This window comes from Pyrgilauda ruficollis, unplaced genomic scaffold, assembly GCF_017590135.1.
Source record: "Pyrgilauda ruficollis isolate IOZ18807 unplaced genomic scaffold, ASM1759013v1 scaffold65, whole genome shotgun sequence".
Lineage (NCBI taxonomy): Eukaryota > Metazoa > Chordata > Aves > Passeriformes > Passeridae > Pyrgilauda > Pyrgilauda ruficollis.
Window position 1 is genome coordinate 2,230,579 of NW_024528266.1, and position 24,315 is coordinate 2,254,893.

Sequence of the window (24,315 nt, forward strand, 5' to 3'; positions counted from 1 at the left end):
CTAAATTGAGGCTGGCTGGAAATATGAAATAACTGTGTGAAGATCACAAACAATTTTCCACGAATATTAGCTTAAATATTTAAATTAAAGGCTTCCAGCTATTTTTGGTCTCTTCATAACTTTCTCTTTATGAAACTGATACATTCTGAACTCAAATTAACACAGGTGAAGGCAACAGCATAATAAAGTCAAGATTGCTCTAAAACCCATGTCAGGTTTGCACTGGCTTGCATCCCCTACCTATGTTATCTAATTACCACCTAACATTATTGAGTTAAGCTAAAATCCCAGCTCCCCTAATATTTTTAACTGACTGACTCCCACAAAAATTACAAAGGACTGTCTTCAGAGGGATTTTACTTTGAACTGGAATTAAAGCACATGCATTCTGTTTGGATTTTGTTTTCTTTCAGTGAAAACAAGGTGGTTTTGTTCTTTTCCCATTAACAACGGAAGAATCAAGTTGTGTAAGACGCAGGGGAGATTTCAAAACAGAGTTCTTGGATGCTGGTGGAAAACAAACCATGTGCCCTGGTCCCTGCCAGCATGGTGGGGGTGGCCAGTACAGCCCTGTGGGTTTGTCCCCTTGGGGAAGGTAGAATAGCCCCTCTGCCGACTCCTCCCCTGGCCAACCTCAGCAGCTGATTGCTTTGCATCACCCTTGAACTACTGCTGTTTAATACCTTGGAACAGCATTGGATTGCTTGTTCTCAGCCTACAAACCGTTCAGAGAGAAAAGAAAAACACCTCCCCCTTTGTTTCTTAATGAAGGCTATTTTCTGGTTGACAGCAGTTTTTGCAAATATGTACAAATTGCTTCAAAATTCATTGTTCTCTTCCACTTACAACAATATGTGCCTACAGTTGCTACATTTTTTTTTCCTTTTTCCTGGAACAAAAGCAATAAGCTCCAGTGTAGCAGGACTCCAAAGAAAACCTCCCTATAAATATATATTTACATTTAACGATGGGAATCATAATTTCTGAACTCACAGAGGCTGAACTCTAAAAGCAGAAACAATTGTGTATTGAAGCATCTTGACCCAAAAGTTATCCTGACACTAAGAAACCCCAGGTGGCAACCCCCAAACAATTCCTTGCCTGGCTGGTGCTACTTACAGGGGGTGGAAAGAACGCAGGTTGTCCAGAGAGAAAAGCAGGAGTATGAGCTCTTAGCAGCTCCAGCTCTTGGGTCATAGCCCAATCTTCCCTTCTTTTGACTGAGGAACACGCAGCAGAGAAAAGGTGTTGGTTTATTTTTTTTCAAGAGCCAGGAAAAAAACATGCCAATGGTTCATGTTTTACTTAAAGCAGCAGTTGAGACTTCACAAAGAAGATCTGTGCACTTTTTATTTCTGGTTCAGTGGATTTACATGCTCTTTTTAATGATCTGGGCCTTCAGCAGTGGGTAATGCTTCCCAGTCCCCAGCTTAGTGCTCATGCAAAATTGAAGCACTTTTGAGGCAGTTTAGAGCCTACAGATGAATCTCAATGTGCAGGCAAAAAGAAATAATGGTTTAGCACTTCACAAGATGAAGCAGAGGAAATTATGAAAAAACAACAAAAAAAAAAAGAAATCTATTCAACTTCAAACATCTGGGAAGCCAAATGAGAACATCTGAATTTTGAACAGCGTGTTTACATTCCCTTGCATAGGGGAGGGGTGGGGGGGGGGGGCGAGGGGGGGAAGGGAGATGAACAATAAATGGATTTGTGTGTAAATTGATATATAAAAATATAGATCAAATTGTTTATTTTACTGACTTACCGACTTACACATATTATAGATATAAAATATGTATCTGCACGTGTACGTATATACCACATCCACTCTGCATGGCTTTGAGAAGCAAAGACAATGTGAAAATGCCTTATTTCTGTGAACTTGATGTGATGACACAGTTCAGTGGCTGGTGCAGCTATTGTGGGAACAAGGACAGTCTCAATGTGACACAAGGGGTCACTCGGGAGCCTCCTCAGCAGTTGTTTTCCTATTTTTTTAGTCTGCAATGTGCAGGAACAGCAGGTTGGGGAAGAAGTTTAAGACCCCCATCATTTTTTGTCATTGTTCTGCATGCCGGGGATGGCATTTCACAGGTGACCTGGGTATCTTGAAAAAAAAAATAAAAGAAAACTAAAAAGAAAAGAAGAAAAAGGCTAGCAGCTGCTTTCAAAGCAGCTTTGTCCACTGTGTGTCAAGTGAAGTGACTTTCTCCAGACAGCGATGAAGCTCTGGGAATTTACTGTCTGCTTCCCCCACCCAGCATGTTTTCAGAGTTGTGCCAGGGCAGCAGTCAAAACACCAGCTCCTGAACACCAGGAGGTTTTTCTTAGTTTGTTGTGAACAAAGGAATCATAGCAGGAAGGATGCAAAAAGGCAGCCTGGTGGTCACAGAAGTCCTTTGGTGTGTACAGCTGGGTACAGCGCAGTTCATGAAACTCGCCAGCTACAGGGGGGCACCAGGGGTGCAAACGAGTTCCTCTGCAGATCCATGTGACTTTGACATGAAAAAAAAAAAACCTTTCAAATTATGTAAGTAAATGCCATCAGAGTATCCCTGCAGGTCTAAATGCCTCCTTTTACTCTTTTTTTTCTAGGTACCCCATCCTGTATTCCAATATTGGTTTCCACACCTTAGTTGAAAACCAAAAGCACTCAACCTAACCCCCAAAGCAAACGTGATCTACTTCTAGGCACTATTGTTCCTCAGGGCTGGCAGTCCTTACTCCTCTTCAGAGGAGGGCACCAGCAACCAACCCAGGTGCAGAGTTGCACTCATTACAGAAACATAATTATACAAGTCACTGGGAACCCAAAAACTTCAATCAACCAACCAAGATCCTCTCTGAATCAAAACATGGGAGCAAAAAATAGAAAAGGCTGCAAGGGCCTAAAGATTTGTATTCAGGGAATAGAAGACAGAAGTGTCTGACAAAAGACTCACTTTCTACTCTTACAATCAAAGTATGAAGGGGATGAGAAGTTATAAGGAATTGTGAAAGGCATTCCAACAAAACCTGAGAAAGAGCTGTACCTGTAACCTTGCAGGTGAATGACAGCTCTGCTGGTACTTACCACATCATGCTGCTCATTTATGTACAAATTGGGAATGCATGGGAATGACAAAATGAATACAGGCAGTGAACCTGTAAAGGCAGCACAAAATTAGATCCTGTATGGGTCAGAGCTGCATGTGACAGGCACCTCTCATTCCCTTCATAACATTAGCGATGATTTGGCACCCTACCTGCAGAGCAAAAAAAGCCTCGTTAAACTTGATCTATGTGAAAAGCTTTGCTCCATACAGATCCTTTTTTTTTTTCCCCTAAAAAAAAAAAAATTAAAAAGTTTAAAAAGGAAAGGATTTCTCCAATGTAGTTTTAAGGAACAGGAATTCTTCAGCTGATGATTTCTCTGCCTAACGAGTTGGTAGAGGAAAACATAGAAGATAACCACTGAGACATAAGCTTAGATAGACATTAAGGGAGTCTGCAAAACACTTAAATGTTTAGCACAGTCATTAAGACCCCAATGTCTCTAAAGAGTTTAGACTACAGCCAGATCATCTGGCTGCATCAGACAATAACTTGTTTGCATAGAAGTAAAAGTCAGGTATAATTTTGACTTTCCATTTCCCTGAGTATTTCCAGGTATTTCTGTGAAGAAACTACAGCTCTACTAGTCCTACTCATTCTCATATTTAATGAACTGAAAAAAACTACACTTATAGGATGCAAGTGTTCCTGCCAAGGTGCTACTGACTGCAGCACTTTTGCTTGACAGCACACAAGACCTTGGCTCTGCTCTTCTTTTCCACCGTGCTCTCCTTTTCTGCCACTACTGTATCCAAAAACCAGCTGTTTTCCATTTAGGCCCACGGGTACAGGATGGAGACTGGGCTTTGGGACTCACTTCCAAATCAAGACCACATTTATGAGCCTTTCAGGCATCAGACCACCCTTGCCACAGGGGCTCCAGATCCCACACAAAGGGCTCAAAAGGAGCTGGGGGACATGGATGGAAATAGGAAGCACTGCTGTGCAAAGTTGTGGCTAGTCTGAAGCTGTGGTGGGTGGACTGATGTCAGAAGACGTCTCTTGGGGAATTAATGGGATTACGAGTGTGTAACAAAGGGTTTAATGAAGGAAAAATTTGGAGGAGAGAAGATGTAGGATGGAAATAATCAGGGGGGTGTCCTCAAATGCTTCAGATGAATGCAAGAGGCATCCATATTCCTCTTCTAATTATTTTAAATAACTTTATTTCCTGTCTCAGATTGGTTTTTCTAGAAGCCCACAGGAAACCTCCAGGACAATTAGGCAAACAGCTGCAGATAGGAAGTTAATGCTGCAATAAGAAATAAATATCCTAAAGCTTTTATCTTTTGGTCCCAAAGCACTCTGCAGAGGTAAATCACAGAGACACTGAATGAATGGCACAGATACATGGTGAATATACAGAAAATCTGGAATGGGCAAATAACCCTTCCCATGGGCCCAGCATGAGAGGGATTAACTTGCAGGAGGAGTAGCTTCTCCTGGGCCCCCTATTAGCATGCCTGAGTACCCTGAAGGACAGAACCTGCCCCAGTTAGCTTAGCAACCGGAGGGCAGAGGGTTTGTGATGTCCACTGTTGCTGCCTGCAAAGGGGGCTGGGCACACACCCCCACAGGGAAAAAGCTGCTGGAAAGGAGAGCAGTAGCAGAAGGACAGGCAGGTCTCAATGGCTATCAACACAAAAAAAATATGTCTTGGTCTAAGAGCTAGAGCAGCCTTCCACAAAGGCTTAGAGGGAAAAAACCCTGATATAAAACAGTTTGATTAAATAAGAAATTATTGATATGTTAATGCACATATTGTAAGTGAATCCTATACTCAGTTGAGTTTAACTCAAAAATCCTCAAGTCTTTTGTAGGCCTCTAAACAAAAAGATAATCTCCCTGGGCTCAAGGGGGAGTCTTGTTATTGCCTATGAGATTTGCTGCCAGAAGCAAATATCTGGTCCAGTGGTCTTATTCTGTTTACAGAAGTTTATTTCCCTTCTTCAGGTATGTCCTGACCTTAGCAATTTCTCTACTCACTTCAACAGAACCCCCTGCTATTTTAAATGCATATCCCAGAAAGTGGAGGTTCTCTGCCTCTCTGTGTGTTTCTTCTGAAGCTTCCAAAATAGCTATTTTTTCTATCCAAATATACTAATTGCTCAAGATAAAAGTGCAAAATTTGTCTGCTTGAAAACACTGTCTGCAGCAGCTTTGTTGTTGGGTATTCCCTTGATCTGGGTGAGAGGAAAACACGTTCCCAGCAGCTGATTTTGAAGATGCAACTTGCGAGAAGAGAGAACTTCTCTTGCAGCCCTGATGGGCACAGGGCTCCTCTACCCCAGGAGAGCTACCTGTCAGGCCACAGGAGTGACACTCAGAAAGATGGCCCAAGTGACAGCAAAAAATAACTGCAACTTAAATTTCAAGTAGGAAAAAAACCCCATGGGTTTCTTGATATATTTTATGGAAGTAAAGAGCCTGTATTTCCCCAGAGAGTTCCAGTTCTTTGGAGAAACTGAGTTATGTGCTTCTTTCTGCACCACCTGCAGCCTTTCAGACCATACATACATAAGCATGTTTCACTTGCAGCAACCTTCCAGAGAGGGAAAAGTCTCCAAATTACAGAAAAAACCAGATTGTAGTATCAATTCTAACCCACATCTCAAAACTGTTAACAGGAGTATTTGGGAAGAGATACTCTGACACATTTTTAAATTTCCTTGAAATGAGTTGGATTAGGGCAGAGTATTGAAGGAGCAGAGCTAAAAATTGGCAGTATGTTGCTGAGAAATAATTATTTTGTATATGGGTGCCTGATGTCTGTAATGGATTTGATCCAATGATAAACGGAAAATGAAATTACTTCTGACAATGGTGGAATGAAAGCAATCCTTATTTATGATGTGTGCCTACCCTTACTAACACAACCCCAAGGTATTCTACCCCAGAGAATCAAAATATTGCAGGCTAAGTCTAACTGCAGCATTCAGCATCACTTGCTATATATTTAGTGAAGTGAATAGGGACACTGGCTACATTTGCTCAGAAAAATAGCTTTTTCCTTATCCTTTGGATGCTTCAAAAATAATATAGAGAATTAGGAGGCTACAGCATGTCAAGATGCAAAAAGAGAATAAGTAAAAAAGATGTGCAGAGAAAGAAAATAGCTGTAAGGAAAGGAAGAACTAGAGGTAAAAGAAATGAGTAAAACATTATCCCTCCACATCTCTCCCTGAGCTCTGCTTACTTGATTGGGGGCACTGGAATTTTGTATTTGGGCTGCCAAATTAAGCTGTTCAACACTGCTATTCAAAGACATGCAATACTAAGAAATAATGGTTTTTCTTTTTTATAAAAAATACTAAGATAATGAATGCAGCTTCTCAAAATGAGAGGCTGTATGATGACCTTTGCTGTATATTCAGAAGTCCCAGCTTAAACAATGACTTTTGCCATTAGAGCAATGTAGCCTTCTAATATGTGGTGTGACAACTCCAAAATAAATGACTTTTATGAGATGTACACACAGAGAGGAAGATGAAGCAACAGAGCATTTTGTGCTGGAAGTGATTTTCCTGCCTCTCTACATGGTGCCAGAACAGCACAGTGACTGCGAAGGTTTCCCCACTGCTGTCTTGGCTGCAGGATCTTGTAAGAGCTGTTTTAAAGGCAAAAGGGCAGATGTCAATCCTTGATCTTTCTGTTGAGAGGGTGATCTATTAAAGACTTGGCTAGCTGGGTATCTACTCCCTCGACAGGCTGCCAAACCCATTGCTTAAGTTAACAAACACTTATTTGCAAGATCAATGCTGACCCTACGTCAAAAGCTCGGTCTCCTTTCATTGGATCTGCAAGTCATCCAAAAATACTTTACTAATTGGGAAAGGTAATCGTGGGAGGTTAAGCATTGGAATTTCAGTGGTGTCTATGTAAAGAAACTGAAAAAAAAAAGAAGTCAGGTTTCTCTCTGAAAAGAAGTGCATATTTATCCACTCCAAGTGCAGTTTGACAAACTCTCTTAATCAGACAAAAGGAAGGGGTCATCAGCAAAGTCTCCAAGACCTCCTCTCCCTATGTATCCCAGCAAAAGAAGACAGACAGCGTAGGCAAACAATAATGCTGGGTGAATTGCCCAATATGTCTATTTAATTAGCACTTAAAGCATCACAAATGTTTTCTCCTTGCTTGAAGGAGAGAGAAGAACATGTCCCTGGCATTGCAGAGGGCAAGAGAGGGTTTATAGACCATTTCACCTTAATAGTCACAGAGAAAATATTACAATTACAATGTGTATCCAAATTAGAAAGACAAAAAAAAAAAAGCCCCAGATTTTTTTATGCTTTTCTCTTGTACATCACTGGGATGTGGGGTTTGATATAGCAGCATTTCATCCCTCTGGACAAATGAAAGAGGTGCAAGACACTGATTTTCTATATGTTCACAATTCTCCCACCTCTGCAGAACTGGTCTGTGTGTCTTGGAAAATATTTCCCCATAAAGGCACACATGCAAAATAAAAATCATGTAATCACAGAATAGTTGGGTTTGAAGGGAGCCTTAAGGTCATCTATTTCAAATGCCCTACAATAAGCAAGGACATCTTCAACTAAATCAGGTTACTCAGAGCCCCATCCAGCCTGGCCATGAATGTTTCCAGGGATGAGGCATCATCACCTCTCTGAACAACTCGGTTCAGTGGTTTTCCATCCTCATTGCAAAAAAATCTTTTCCATAGTCATTTTCAGAGGTACAGTAATTTGTAAAATGTGCACAAACTGCTCTAACAATTATTGATGCTATTGAACTTCCTGCCCTGTAACAATGGAATTTTCTTGCCCCCAAAAGCATCAGTTCTACAGGGCTCCTTTTATTTTTGTTGCTGTTTTCTTTTATGACAGTCAGCCATAAAATAAAATGTGTTTCCTCAAAAGAACTCTCGTCTCTGTTTTTTTAAAACCAGTGTTCTTTTTTTTTTTCTTTCTGCATTAATGGGAAAATATTCCAGAGACATAAAGGCATAAAAAAAACCAATGCCCTGCCTTGTATTTCATATACGTAGGAAATGAAAGAGTCAAAGATGTGCACTAGATATTTCCAAATCACCCATCTGACTTATTTATGAAAACGCTCAGCTTTTTCCATAAAGAAGAAAAATTCCAGTGATTCTGAGGATTTAAAAACAGAATGTAACGATCTTCTCTGTAAAGCCTCAGGTTTCTCAGACTCAATCAGTATAAAATATTTTGCCAGGCTCTCTCTTCAGGCTAATTTAATTAAATAGAGTGGTACTAGAACACCCTGCCACTATTATGGTTCTCACCCTCTCCAACCAGAAGGCAACAACTCCTACAGAGTCCCCAAGCACGTTCTTTACAGCAATGCTTTACCCACTGTTTAAAAATACCCTACAGTGCAAAGTATGTATATAACTCTCATTTCATACCTTCTCTCTTTCACAAAGAAAAAAGAATACAGAGAAAAATTACATGAATATTTATTTTCCTCTCTTAAAAATTAACCTTCTTAATGCATATAACATTTTTATCTAGCAGGTCTCTTCAATGAGAGCTTGGCTGCACTCTAATTCCATCTAGTGTGCCATTGCTGTGCTGTTTTCTCTGGTCTTCTCAATGACAGAAACAAACTTGCCTTATAAGAAGAGTTAATCATCTCTACCTAGATTTCATTCCTGGGCACAGGCTCAAAGTCCATGAACACATAATCTTTTGCAAATCAAAACCTATTTCTCTCTTTCATGCATCATTTACAACCCCAAGGTGATGTACTGCTAGCATCACACCTGTATTTTAGTTCACTTTCTTCCTGATTACTCATCCTTTAGAAAAGAAAGCACAAGTGACCTTTACTCTTTTCCTCTCACATTTTGTTGTCTGTTTGCCTTGTTTTTCTTTGCTTTGCTTATCTACGTAAAGAATTGAAAGCCTGGTTCAAACCCAGCAGCAGAACACCTTCCTCCTTAGGAGAAGCAAAATACAGGAAAGAAGGAAGCACCCATTTTTCAGTTGCTGGGATTACATGACTGATGCTGCAGAAACACTGTGTAAATGAGATACCTTAGAGCCCCAGGTCACCCATGGGAAATCTTTGTGGGCCGTTTCTCCTGCCTCTCTATCCACAAGTCAGGAGGAAGCATCAGCAGCGGTGTAGGTTTGGACCTAGAGGGATCCTTACATCACCCTCTGGGCAGCTCAGTCATTACTTCTGTGCCCTAGGTTACAGCTGCACTAGACAGTCAAAAATAGCAAAAGAAACCAAAATAGTCTCAAAAGAGATAGAGTCCAAGGACTTTGCCAGCCTGACTGGTGCAAACTGCCAAGCTGAGATCTCCTTCTTTGGGTGCCAGAATGAATCCTCACTCTCTCCTGCAATTTTTTTCTGCAGCTTAATCTGCAGTGAATATTGCTTCCATTGCTTTAAAGAAAATACTTTAAAGCAATACTTTATTTTAAATTCTTAATTAGAAATTAAACCTTAAATTCTTTATCCATTTCTATACCACTTATGTACTATGAGCCCTAGATTCCAAATCTGCCTACAGGAAGGTGCACAAACACTGCAGCTATGACATGCATTAACCAATATTCTGGCAACAACCAGGCTCACTGACAAATTTGGATTTTGATGACAGTTTCATTTAAAAAAGCTATTAATGCGACTAAGTTTGTCGCTCTTGTGCTAATAATCTCATGTGTACAGCTTTTGACATCATCTTCCTCCACTGAACTCCAGTAGATGATATTAATCTTTAATTTATAATGGTTCTCATTTACATATAATTGCTGTTGTTTATCATGAAAAATATTTGTCCTCTGAAATATTTTGATGCTTCTCTTTTAAAGATTTACCTTTTACACTTGTAGAATGCAATTTTCTTTATAGCATCGCCAAGTGTTTCCACAACGAGATTTTTGAGGAAAAAGAATTAATATTTCACCTGTAGTGAAAAACGTTCATGTTTCTAAATGGTGATGTTCATGAAAACTTAAAAAATTAACCCAGTCATAGCTGTTCTTCTGTTTGCCCATCTTCATTCCCTTGAGCTCCCATGGAATGAAAAACCCTGAAGATGTATTAAGCAATATGATTTCTTTTTTTTTCAAATGTTTCTCCTGCAGTCAACTTGTGGAAAAGCCAATTTTTACAAATGAATACACAGGCCCCAAGTCTAATACAGACTTTTTTTTACAGCCTTTCTTCCTACACCAACCTTCTCTTTTTCAAGTGAGAGTACCAAGAAAAGCTTATGCTTTTGATCTCTGTGCAAATAAATGAGCTGGAACAAATAAAACCTGGTTCACAAGAGACTTCCAAGACATCTGGTGGAGTTATTTTTCTAAGTAATTAGACCAAGTGGTGGTGCAATTCCCAAATGGAAAGTACCTTCTCGCTTGGTATCCAGTTATTTCTCAGAGCCATCAAAACAGCAGTAAGTCCCGCTTCTCTCCTTGCCTGTGTCTCAGACTCTATTGATTACCAGTCTTCCCAAGCACTGCTTTATTACTCAAGTTTTTAACCCTCCCCCAGCCTTTTTTTTTTTTTTTTTTTTTTTTTTTTTTTTTTTTTTTTTTTTTTTTTTTGGGGTTTTTTTTTTTTTTTTTTTTTTGGTGCTATGAGGATCCTGTTTTACTTCCATGAATGTCAGTGAGATTTCTGGTACTCACTGAGGAAGGATGCTAAGATACTGTAGATCTCCTTACAGGCTCTATGGAGCAGGCAGAACAGTGCAATGAATAACAGCAAGGTGCTTGCTCTGGATCAATAGTGCTCTAAAGTGTGCCCAGGTGTGCTTTCTCCTTCTTTCTTGCTGAAAACTGATTAAATTTCTCCTTTTTTTTCATCTCTCCCCAAGAAGACATCACTCTAGTAACAACCCAATGGCTTCTTGACACTTTGGGGAGAGTGTGGTTCTCAGTCTGTGACAACCACTGTGAATTTGTGACACTGGGGAAGTGAACTGGGAGTAGAACTGTCTGAAGACAGGAATTTCATTTTGTTTGTGCATGGTTCTCCTGGTTTTGTGGTTTCAGATTTGGTCAGGGTGCTCTACACTCCTGTTCCACTAGCTGACTTGGATGCAGGCACCACCCTGTGCTATGACAGGAACATTTTGTAATGCCAGATATGGAATTCCCACCTGTAACAGGAGTAAAGAAAAGCAGCTGCCATATGAGCTGCTAGATTACAACAGTGGGCTTGGTATTAATGGTGCTCATTCTCATCCCTTCACAACATAACACAAACTCACCAGAGGTTTCATCTACTCTCTCGTCCACCACATGGTCCTTCTGATGAACCCACTCGCTGTTGCACTTAAAATAGATTTGTGTGGCTGGGCTTGCTTTGCAGTACAGATTCACGGGCTTGTTCTTCACAATGTAAGCCTCTTCGGGTTCAATGAGGAAGTGAGGCAATGGCTCTGGAGGATCAGATGGAAAAGTTTCTGGAAGTTCATGAAAAAAGTCATCATCTGTAAAGAAAAAATGAAAGAACCAAAATTCAGCTGGCAGACACTTGAAAAAACTTCAAGAAAATTAAAAAAGGTGCATACTTTTTGAATAATATGTTATCTTAGGAGCATTCCTAAACTGAGGCATAGATGCACTGCTTTTTCCAGACTAGAAGAAACTGTTCTTTACATCCTGAGCATTCTTTCCTCTCTGTGATGTGACAGGGATGTGCACATTCACAGTCCTTTGTTACCATCATTTGCAATACCAGTAATAAAGCTTTGTGTTAGTGCTTGGCACCGTTGCCTGCAAAACCATAAAGAGAAATAATAGAAACTTTCAGAGGCTTCAAGGCCACATTTTCAATAGTGACTTATCACACTGCATAATCAGGTGCGTGCAACAGCCACTGCCAGCAGAGGTTGGTCCAAATAGGAAACAGTACCTTTTGTTTCAGATGAGCAATTTGAAATCTGCTGAGGGCAAAAGTCTAAACGCAAGTCCAGTCTGCACCTCTTTGTTCATAATCTGACTCTCCTGCTAAGACTGCTAATGAAGGTGCCAAGCTGTGCTTTATGTACTCTGTCAGTAGTACCTTGGTCTGTGCAGTCCTTTCTATGGAGAGGATGTGGGAGCTGGGGCACGGGACAGGGAACCTGTGAAATGGTGGCATTTGGGGCAAACACATGCTATTGACATAAGGAATCTCAGCACCTCTCTGGTGCTGCTGGCAAAGAGTTAAGTCAATGAAAGTAGTCTGGAGAAGAAGAAAAAGAATCCATTGCATGGGAGGCAAGACTGAAAACACCAAACAATACTTCCCTTTCTCCCTCTTCACAAATCCTCTTTTACAACTCCTCTGCCCCTTTGTGCAGAGGAAGTCTTCCACATCAGAAAGCACCAAATTCAGCAGAGAATAACCCTCTCCCCATCTTCCTCCCCACCTGCAATCAGAGCACAGGAACATCCAAGAGGCTCTGAGCAGCAAAGCAGTGGGGGGCACCAGGTCCTGACAGACCCACCAGCAGCAAGCTGGCAGCTCTGAAGGCCTCACTCAATCTCTCCTTTCTGCCGCTGGCACAGTTATCATTATACCTCGTGACAGGTGCTGATGCTGATCAATAAAACTCTGTGGAACATCCAGCTGAAAATCCTGGCTGGCTGTCTCCTCCCTGCCAGTCTTCATGAAGATGAAATGTCAGACAGCTCCCTCCCCAAACCTGAGACCTCCCTGTGCAGGTTGTGCCCGCAATTACAAGGGGCAGAACTCTCCTTCCAGATACCACTTTTAGAAAGACAAGAGGGAACAGGCACAGATGAAGGAGAGAGGGGAAGAAGGTAATATGGTACCCATCCATGCAGCTGTATGAAAGTAAACTGCATGTCTTTATCAGTGATGGGAATACCTTACAGAGCAAACCATTTTGTGAACCTCCTAAACAGTTTATGAAGAGAACATATGTTCACCATTTTTGTTCTTTTTTATTTCCCACTGCCCTTCATATTAATTTAAAAATACTCCTGTCCTTTTTGGTGTCTCATTTTATAAGGAATATTAGGCCTGACTCACTTCTGCATAACTCCCTGAGAGTGAATAGAAGTGAACTGGTTCAAAGATAGAAAAAAGGTCAATAAATAAGGCCTGACATTCTTCTAGCAAAGGGAAAATCTGTGACACACTATAACACTTCCATTTCCATCTCCAATTAATCATTTCCAGATACTCAAATTAAATTTAATTTTTTATCACTTTCCCATGCTTCCTTTATTTCTGCAGTTTCCTTTTCAGTCTGACCACACCAGCCTCCTTCCTCTGCAATCCTATTTCCTCTCCTCATTAGGGATTTCTTCCTTGCTCCATTTTACTCCCTGTTTTTTTCCAAAAAGAAAGACAAGTCACAGCAAGTTAATGGGAGTCCTCATTTGGTTTCATGACAATGAAACATGTCTGAACTGAATCAAGGGGCTTTTTGGCATTCCTCACCCCCTTCCATGCACACCTCCCCTCTTCCCCTCTCCCACATGCTGCTCCATAGACATCCATGACACAGAAACATTAGAGATGAATCATTTCCCCTGAATTGCCACAGGACGTATCTTTTTCTTCTGGTCATTTAATTGCAAATCAGCAAGCAGACAGATGGAAACTAACAAAGCACACATATGTTTTATAATTAAACAAGTACTGCTTCACTAATTTCTGGTGACTGAAAGAACAAATGTATTTATTTTCACCACTAAATTTCTGCGCATTATCAAAGGCAATAATTACAATGCCTGACCAATTAACTGCACCTTATCAAAGATAACCAGAAAGTCTAAAAGGAGGGATCAGCAAGCTGCAAAAAAAGAAAAAAAAAAAAAAAAAAAGGAGGTTTTCAAAATTATTTTTTAATCAGCCTGGAAAATGGGTGTGGGTTTTAGCTTTTCCTCCTGAAGGTAACTGCTTATAAAGTTTAGGTATTATTTGTAGGTATTCAAAGTACTGCCCAGTACACTATGATCCAGTCTCACATTTTGATTGTGGTGATAGCTTCTTCTTTCCACCAACCTGGCATCCCACAGTCAGATACATGCCTGTTTTCTTACTGCCTTCTTGCTGTGATTCTTCCTTATTCCTCTTGAATGACAATAAAGCACAGCTTTATTTTTCCACACTCTCTCATTTCTATCAAGAGGCATCTGAACCACTCTTAAATGTTAGGGATATAGATGGAAACCATTCACAAACTGTCACACAAATAGCGCTCAAAGGCTGCCTCGTCCCTGGAAATGGACATTTAAAACCATCACTTTCAGAAAAAATTTAAGATTATAGCTATGAAATATTTTTTTTCCTTTTAAACTTGAAAATGCTCATTCAATCCCTGCCCTCATACTGCTGCTGTTAATAGCAACAATGCTGTTTTTTTTATAGAGCAGTTTCTCAAGAGGAACATATAGAATATCACCATGACTGCGTTTGGCAGAAAAAATAGCAGAAAAAATAGCAATCCCACTGCAAAGCTAGTCTAACTTCATTAGCACCTAGGGACCCTTGCTCCTGCTTTTCACTGCTGAAAGGCAACAGGTGGCCTAATCCACCTGTGTGAACCAGAGTGAGAAGTCACTTGGTGTTTCCTGCATCCTCCCTGCTGCAGGGAGGCAAAGCACCTCTCCCCTCTCACCCAGGCACACCAGCTGAAGGGGCAGGATGGTGGTTTACAGGTAGAGAGGGTGTGCAGCCCGGCTCCCCTGTGCTAAGCTGTGACACTTGCTTCTCAGGATGAGAATCTTTTGAGGAGGAAGAACCTTAAATCCCCTCATGATGGCTTGAACGTCACACCAGGCACAGCTGTGTCACAGCTTAGGACAGTCAGCCAATTGAGCTGCTGATCTGGGACAGGGTTTTGAACCGTCAACCTTAACACACATCTTGGAGCCAAGTCTTACATTTCATTTTTTGAATTACAGACATACGCTGTCATGCTTTCATTGCAATGCTCGCAGCAACATGCAAGCATAGTTATAATGTTAGTGCAATTACATAGCAAAATATTCCTAAAAGTCTGACACAGAAAATGCCAGTATAGGACATTTGACTGTGTTGGGATTTTTTGCAATTCTCTAGAGAACAAGACCTGGTAGCACCAAAGTAATAGAATGAATGAATCTGTGTTTTCATGAGGACAGAGTTTCTAACAACTGAATAAACACTTCCATCAGTTTCTCCTGACCAGCTTTACTTAAACACAAGTCATTCCTGTCTCCATACAGAAATTAAACTCTGACTTATATTTTTCAGGGCTGATTTTGTTATCACCGTGTGGCATGTTGAGCCAATTTCTATAATTTGGAAGGGGATTTCCTCTCATGGTGTGCTCCATTGCTGCATGAGTGGATAAATCTTGCCTGAGACTTTGATCTGCATCTTCCTGACGTTATTGCCGGTTATTTAAAATGTTCATCTCCCGATGGTGCAACAAATCAGCAAACTTTGTAGCTCTCTTATTAAACTCTCATAAGTAGCTAGACATTTTTTTTCTTTTGTCTGGAGGAAAAAAGCTAATTAAACCATTTGGGAGTGATCTGGAAGTGTGGATACAAACAAACACTAAAAATTCACATACTTGATTTCCAATCATTATGCCAATGTCATGTGCAGCAAGTTCCCCTCACAACTTTGATCAAACACAAACACAAGACACACATTGTTCTCCCCTGTTGTAACAAATCCCCTTCTGTGCTCAGTAACTTTTAGCTGCAAGTTTACTTCTGCAGTATGTCACATTCATCTTTATTTTCACATAATAAAGTGTACAGCCCATCTGTTGTTATTGACTGATTTATATTAGCAAGACAAAAGACCTGATTAATGGTACTGCTAAACTGGTTCCAGTCATGAAATTCATTCATATTAAGAAAATAAATTTTTAAAAGCCACTTTAATCTATAAAGTCAATTTGGAATTTTTATTTTAGTTGCTGGCCCCAATTCAGACACACTTTTATTTGCCTTCTGTAGTATCTGACAACTATGTTTTTTAAAAGCAAAGTCAGAGGCAAATCTATAGGAGCAGGGGAAATGCCACTGAAATCAGCATTGATACAATCTGGCATGGGCTGTCACATATAGGAATTTTAGCTTAATTTTAGTCCAGCTTTCTTTTAAGGTAAAACAAATCTTTGTCTAAGTCAGGAACCTTTTGATGTTAGGAAAGGTCTTTACTCTTTTAATGCATTTGCCTGTAAAACTGTACATATTACAGCTCTCCATGCATAACATGTGAAAAGAGAGATTTAATGGTATATTTCCCCTTTTATGGATTAGTATCCTTGCTCTAATCTGTGGCAGGAAAATATTGTGCACCATACACCAATCTATTCATCTCTAGATCACTAGTTTTATTACTATATATGAAGCTTTAATTCTCATCAGCCCAGCATATAACTCAGTATATATCTGAACTGCGAGACTTGAACTATTATTGCTTAGATGATAATATATTGGACCATTATCTCTTCATGCGAGACCTGAAGCAAATTCTTCTCAAATGGAATTTACTTCAGAATGATTCAAGAGCAATTTAAAATGAATGGCTGCAAAGTTAATTCTATTTGCATTTGGATGCCCATCACTCGGCAAGACCATTTCCTGAGCGTTGCAAGAAAGGCAGCTGGAGTTTACTGTATGGATGGGATTTCTCTTCAGGTTTTAATGTTATGATTAAAAAGCTTTCTAGAGCAACAAGTACTGTTTACTGTGAAATTAACAGCAGGTGCTAGCTCAGCCAGACAGCTTATCAGGATGGAGGCAAGGGTTTGGATTACAGTGCACACTCTTTCAGGAAAGGAAAATTGCTCGGCTGGAAGTCCTTTAGTCACAGGGTTTTCTATCCTTCTAGGAAGGGCACGCAGTGCCACCAAATGGGAAGCAAAAAATACTGTCTGCCATAGAGTCTGCCTCCACCTTAGAGGCCCATAACATCACGGAGCTATGCATCCAACATTAGTCCAAGTTGAATAAAAATTGGGAGAAAAAGGACTTATTTCTAAGAATCGCTAAGGAACGGTTTCCTTACCAAAAGGCCCTCTCAACCCTGCCTCGGCCTTGAAGACCACACAAGGACAGAAAATGGGCACAGCAAAGTGTAACCTGTGCCCTGATAGAGAAAGCACATTTTCCTGCCTTGACCTGGGGAGAAGGAGAGTGGCTTTCTCAGCACTTATCCTCTGTCAGCCCTACCTCTGGCTGATTGCAAGGTGAGCATGCAATAAAGCAATCACTCCTTATTCTTCAGCACCTCAGAAAGGAAAGGTGTCCTCAAAAAGCCCAGAAAGTCTGCAATTTTGCAACAGCAAAATATTTGGCCAGACTTGGAGGCTGGCATCTGCTTGGTTGAAGATGAATTCACTGGCAAGCCTTTATGTGCCTGAAGATGAGGCTTGGTTTTGTGGCAGCCCACAAACCAGATCCTTGCTGAACTTTGCTGGACCCTCCTGGGAGCCAGGTCAAGGGAATTTCTGACTCAGATTTACTGAGCACCCACAAAATTAAATGCTCTTTTCATCAGGGAAGGCAGAGTGCAGGCACAGTCTGGGAAAAGTGACAGAGAAATCGATAGGGCATGCAATGTTCATCTTTTTTGGGTGACATCAGTCCAGAAACAGAATAAATAAAGACCACAAAGAGGAATGAACTTTCTCTGCACCTGCAGCAGCTCAGAGAAGACTCTCCTAGCACATCTCAGCTTAACAACACATCCCCAGGAGGTAAACCCAAGCTTTGCTTGTACTTAACAAAGAACATATGCACTGAGCGGCTACATATCCGTCAGAAGGCTGCTGGGCAAAAGTCTCCTCTCAAACACAGAAACATCAAAGAAAAGCCAAACACATCCTTTCCTCTCCTTCTGTACCCCTAGGAAAAAAAAAAAAAAGGAACTTTCACAACAGCACAGGAATCAATACTTAATCCATGGTCAGCCACATCCACAACCTTATGCCCAGATAACAGCCATCTCAGACACCTAAAATACTGGATTATTGGCTCAACTAAAGAGTCCAGGAAGGGGGTTTCTGATATTTGACTCAGTCCTATTCTACAGACCATCCTAGATAAAGAAGCCATATCTGAAACAGTAATTGTGCTTGTTATGCCACCATACTCTGGCTACCCTTTCTCAGGAAGCTGTGAGGAGCTGAAGGGAAGAAGGAGACACCCTTTTAACAGCTCTGCACAGTCTGCCATTACACTGGGGGACTGTTAAGGCTGGGCGCTGCAGCTCAAGAGCAGGGACATTTCACAGTCAAATAAAGCAGCCAACTGAGTGGCTGCTGGTGCTCCCCCCCAGCAGCCCTGTGTGGAGTGGAGCCCTCTCCTTTTGTGCACTTCTCTCTGTGCTCCTATTTCATGTGAATGCTGCGTGCCCAAATATAAAGCTGAGGGCAGAGGAAGATGAAAGGATAAATGGTTATCACTCAGCCACAGACCATGTGGGCACTGTGCAACTGTGTTGCCTACAGCAACCAGTGTGTGTTCTCCATCTCCCCTGCTCTGATAGTGACATCTCCTCTCAGCCCAGTGCTTTGAGTACATTTGCCTGGCTTACCCTGCTGTTAACCAACAACTAATTCTAGTGGAGTCAAATACTATTTGCATCAGAGTAAGGAAAAGGATAATCACATCTAGATGAGGAAAACACTGTACCACCTTTATAAAGAGTTTTGCAAGTTATATCTTACCATTGGCGAAAAAGGCACCGTCTCCCAGTTTGGTTAATTCATGATTATGATTAAAGTTTCTGCTTCTCTTGAATCTTTAACATCAACCAGATGAGAGGAACATTGAAAACAAAACTGTCAGTGCTCTGTAACAGAGAGATTTTTTTTATACACCCCACTGCTAATTCAAGACAATACCTGCAGGTGTATATGTAGACATGACATTTAAGGTTCTGTATCCAGAACATTACCATTGCCTGGAGACAAACTCTGTCAGACTACCAGCTGCTGCCTAAATATGCACGAGATGGTGGAGGTACTCATTAACATTGGACTTAGCCTAGGAAAATGCCAGGAGAGGCTATGGTTTCATGCAAGGCAACTGAAAATACTTTCTGTCGCATATGAAGAGCACCAAGCTGTTCTTTGAGCAACAAGTTTTATGAGACTTGTTGTCAGTGTAGGAAACTTAATGCAACAATCTGGAAGCTCTACTTTCAATGAGTCTGCCTAACCACATAAATAGATGAAAAAGGCTAGAGGCAAATCAGGGAATGAGGCTGACTTATGAGCACTGAGAGCACGAAATGTAAAGTGAAGAGGCAAAGGCCCTGTTTCTTTGCCACCCTGCCCTGAGTACAGCAGTCACATCCCTCTTTGCAAAATATTAATTACTTCTAATGGAAACTCATTGTGCTTGTACAGAGCTACTGGGTAAGGTTGGCTCAGTTACTGTGCCATGGCTCTCAACAGTACAGCACTTGAAAATAAAATGCTTGACAAACAGCAGATGACATCAGTAATATTTCAAGGGGAAGTGGTTGAGTTACCATCCCTGGAAATATTTAAAAGATGTATAGATGTGGCACTTAGTGACATGGCCTAGTGGTGGATTTGGCAGTGCTGGGTTAACAGCTGGACTGCCTGATCTTAGAGGTCTTTCTGACTTAAACATACATCCATGAATGTATGATTTGTTTAAAGCTAATAAAATACTCATGCTTGTAAAAAAAAAAAAAAAAAAAAAAAAAAAGAAAAAAGGTTACAGACTATCTCCAAAACTTTGTCTCCTTCCTCTGTCACACAACAAACTCACATAGCTCCCGTTGGATATGGTTGTGCTGCCAGAGTTCAAGCCTATTAGTGCTAGTTGTGTCTTCTCTGATACAGATGCAGCATATGAACAGCAGAGTAACTTAAGTGTCAGCCCATGAGGTTTTGTGTCCTCCCTCTTGAGCATTTTTCACTTTGGATTCTAGATTGTGATGGGTCTGTGTGATGGCATGGGATCCCCTCCTAAACACCTGAAAAGCAAAGTCTAATTGGAGACATTTCTGCCCCAGCTGCCATTAATGGTCATAATGGTTGACACAAGGTCAAAAATTATGAAACCTCTGAGGAGCATCATTTCCTCTTCAGTGTTAGGCTTCACTTCCCTTTGACACATTAGTTCTGAAGCAGCTCCAGGCTCTTGACCCCTTCTTTAACCCTGATAACTAATTAAAGATGGACAAGGCTTAGGCTAAAATACTTTTTGTTAAACCTATTCATTCTCAAGTCCCCTTCAGGCATTCTTTGTCACACAGGACAGAGCCTGCCATATTTACATGAACATGAAAGAAGGTGCCTGTTACAATAGCATAAAAAAATCTCCTTTTACAAGACCTGACAACCTTTGTGGTTAGATGGTAGAATGAATTTTACAGCACATAAAAGGTATTCTCAACACATACTGGAAACAAGTTTCCTGGGTATAATCCAATGCATACAATTCAGGAAAAATCCAAGGATAATTAACTCTGCACACATTTTTAGAATTAGAAGTTTGGACTCGGGTCCTTTATCTGACTGCTATGTCAACAGTCTGAACACAGCATCCCAAAAATGATAACCAAATGAAAAATTGATCCCCCCTTTTCTCACGCTCTTAAGGCTCTATCACATACTGGAAACAAAGACAGAGCTCAGGCCAGAGTCATCAGCTGCAGCAAATGGATTTTAGGGCCAGTGGTAAATCACATTACACAAGCCAAGTTTGTTTAATAGAGGAATGCATACTGCTGCCTTGAGTGAGGATCTATAACTGAATGTGGCACTTTACAAATACTTTCTCTGCTTTTTATGTTGTTTCATATTAATAATTAAGCTTGCTTCTTGCCTCAGTATGTTGGGGTTAAAATGTCAACCTTTTGCTTCTAGCAAGAATGGTTATTTTTACTCTTACTTTTCCAATTATTAAAACTGCAGCAGAGCTTTACTCCCTGTTTTGTAACACTTTCAATGAAAGCATTTTTGTCTCATTGAAAAGTGATCCAACATCTCCTGATTAACAAAACTGAGATCTAATGGGATGTCATAGATCCTAATTTCATGAGATATCTGAAGTGTATAGTTAATTTAGATATCGGTGTCACTGCATCTCAGAAAAACACGGGACACTTGACTATACCTAAAATAATAGCTCAGTTGCATGGCCATGTGGTTAAGGCATTGGGCTAAGACCCAGGGGATACTCTTCTGTAACCTTGGGGGAATCTAATCTGCCAGGTTCAGGGTCCCATCGGCAAAATGGATGTAGGAGCTTAATAGGTAGCACTCTTTGATCACTACCTTCAAACAGAGCAAACAGCTCTGTACTAAGATGCTTTCTCCAGAACTTCTCCCAAATGCACGCCAGTATCATTTGCTAAACAGCCAGCAGTTACAGAAAGGATCCCAAACAAATCTGTGTTTATAAAATGGCTAGGGAACAAAATCAGTCTATGCTGGAGCTGATGTGAGGTTTGCCACTGGTCACCCTTTGTATCAGTGGAGCAGCCTGGACTTGGGTGCTCTGTAGGGCTCTCTCCATGGGCTAGGGGAATACTGCTGTCCCGAGACAAACATTAATCCTAATGAATATCTACATACTCACTACTTCTTCTCATGGTTCTTAATGAAATTATTATTTGCCTGGTGCTGGTTACATAATTTCATCCACAGCAAATTTTTCAAGAACCATAAATTATTTTGTATGAGGCTGATTTATCCCAGCAGAAGTCTAAATTGAATTAGAAATCCATTAGCTGAATTCTAAGCAGGAGCTTCTGGGGGGAAGGGGAAAGGAAGCGGGCAGATGTGGAAAACGGGAAAAATCCTTGAAAGAAGTAGAAAGAGAATAGAAAACATAAATATCTTCTTATTGAATTAAACACCTAGGTATTTATAGAGCCAGATGGAAAAGCACAGATTATTGCCTAGGATCAGAAATATGACTCAGACATTTATTTATTTATTTTGACTAGCAATTGGTTTTGTAAGTAGATGAGATTTTGTAAGCAGATGAAAAACTCTGTTCCACTTGAATATTATCATTTCCATCATGAAAAATACCAACAGATTGTGTGTGCTATATATACTAATAAAGCTAATAACGAGCTGTTCAACCAAATCTTAACACAAAACAATCAAAGGCATTCCTCCCTCTGAGGAAAAATGAAAGCAAAAAATGTTTATTTGCTTTGGAAACATACAGGATGATTTCATCAGCTATTGTCATTCAGAGCCTGCTTATTTGAGGAGACACATGAACAGTGTATCTCGTTGAGCAGATGTTTATTTCCAGGTGAACATATCCTCTCCTCTTGCCATCAGCAGACATAGCAAAGGAAGGATGATGGAAGGTGAATGCTGGAAGTTCCTTGGTACTAATACCCACCGTATCCTTTCCTAAAGCTGGAAACTATGATGGACAAGGCCCACAGAGGAAAACTGCACTACAGTCCCTCTCATATGACTTACAGAAGCAGTCTGCATCCACACAGTTCTTTCAGAAATTGGTTACAGACAGGAAATCTTCCCCTGCAGTGACTAATTTCATTCACACCCCTTAAGTCCTGCTGATTTCACAAACTCTCTAACAATTAAAAGCAATAAAAATCTTACCATTCACAGCAAAGCCTGAGACAGCAATCTCCTGGCTTTGGTTTGCCTCCAACTCAACCTTTAGCTCAAGTGTCTGAAAACTATCACCCTTTCCAGCATCAGGAGCACCCAGGACAGCTCAAACAGAAGTTGTTGAGACCAGAGAGCAAATGTGCAGTGCATGTGGGAAGCTCTGACGTGTGCCATAAGACTTCTGACTCCCAGCAGGCAGAACTCCAGTACCAGCAAAATGCATGGTCACCCTTCCCACCACCACCCTAGCCTTTGCCTCCATATCTTTTCAAGCTTACTCTGTGAACCCTAACAAGAAAAATGAGGGGGGGAAAAAAAGAAAAGGAAGTCTTCTGAATATTCAGTAATCAAAGCTATGACTGGAAATTATAGCTAAAGTAGAGAAATGCCCAGAAAGTGCTGAGAACTGATCCAGCCCTGAAGTTCTATGGAAAGACAGAGTGAATGTTCAGAGACCAGCAGCTAAAGTTTAACCCCTGAATCTATGGGTCACACACTGACTTGCATCCCTCCCTTATCTGTTTAGTTCCTTGTCTGCTACACCCATTTTTAATGTAAGGTTCCTACTGGAACTGCTAGCTTCTGATAACATGATGTCAACAGAAAATGCCACTAGAAGTGGGGCTTCAGATCCTGCAAAACAAAAGCCTTGCTACCAAGTTACACTGCATTTCTCAACAGGGCTGTGAATTGGTTAGGACAAAATCAGAAACACTCTGCAACTCACACCACAGGTCAGATAATAATAGTATTGTGTTTCAGCAGCTGAAAGTACACAGCAGAAACAGAGGGAAAGGGCAGCTTGGAGTGCCTCTGGCTCAAGAGCCTCTAGCAGCAGGGATAAGAAACACAGAGACATCCACCTCTGTCTTGCAGGTGCCACAGGAGATAGCACTGCACAGCATGCAGGACAAGAGCATTTAGCCAAACTGGCCCTTACATGTGCATTGCCTGCATTGGGGCACAGGGGCATTTATATCTGTTGTTGACTCCCTTGTGTCTAACAAAAGCGGTTTCATTCAGTAATGGTGCAGATTATTCCAAGAAATTGCATTTGTCTGTATTGCAGTCTAGTCCAAAGACTAAATTTCTGAAGTCTCAACTCCCTCAACACAAGTGTGCTGTGTGTGCTAGAGCCTTGGCCCTAAGAAGAAGCAAATAGATTCCTTTGGTTTTGATTTTTAAAATACAGAGCTACACTCAAAAAGACAGAGCAGCAGTGTTAATGAATGAATCTAAACCATAAAGAAACACTGGAGAGGAATAACAGAAATGCAATTAAGTTGGAAGCTTTGCTGGGCATGTTTTGTGTTGCCATATCATATTTATTTATTCAGCACTCCTCAGCAAGTCAGCTCAAATCTAGGGAGCAATGAATCAGTACTCTAATCTCCCTCCCCATCATCCCCAGTCTTTGTGAGGAAACTGATATCCAGCCCCAGCTGAATCTGTCGAGTTCTAATCATAAACACCATCACTACAGAAACACAGACCTAAGCTATCTGACTGACTGGAGTACAAGACATATGTATTTCAATTCCACTTTAGTTTTCTCATTTCTTCCTTCATCCCTTTTCTTAGGTTTTCTGTCATGTCTTTTCTCACCCCATTTTTATCTTCTTTCTTGCCTCTAGGTTATCTTCTTTTTTTTTCTTTTTTTTTTT

General features: G+C 40.7%; 1 protein-coding gene across 2 annotated transcripts in view; it reads right to left on the reverse strand.

Moving 5' to 3' along the window:
• UNC5C (unc-5 netrin receptor C) overlaps positions 1-24,315 on the reverse strand; it is a 243,144-nt gene that overhangs the window by 75,926 nt on the left and 142,903 nt on the right. For both annotated transcript variants that reach the window (XM_041484245.1, XM_041484244.1), the window contains exon 2: positions 11,312-11,533. In XM_041484245.1, the coding sequence (XP_041340179.1) occupies positions 11,312-11,533 (222 nt within the window). The remainder of the gene's footprint in view (positions 1-11,311; positions 11,534-24,315) is intronic.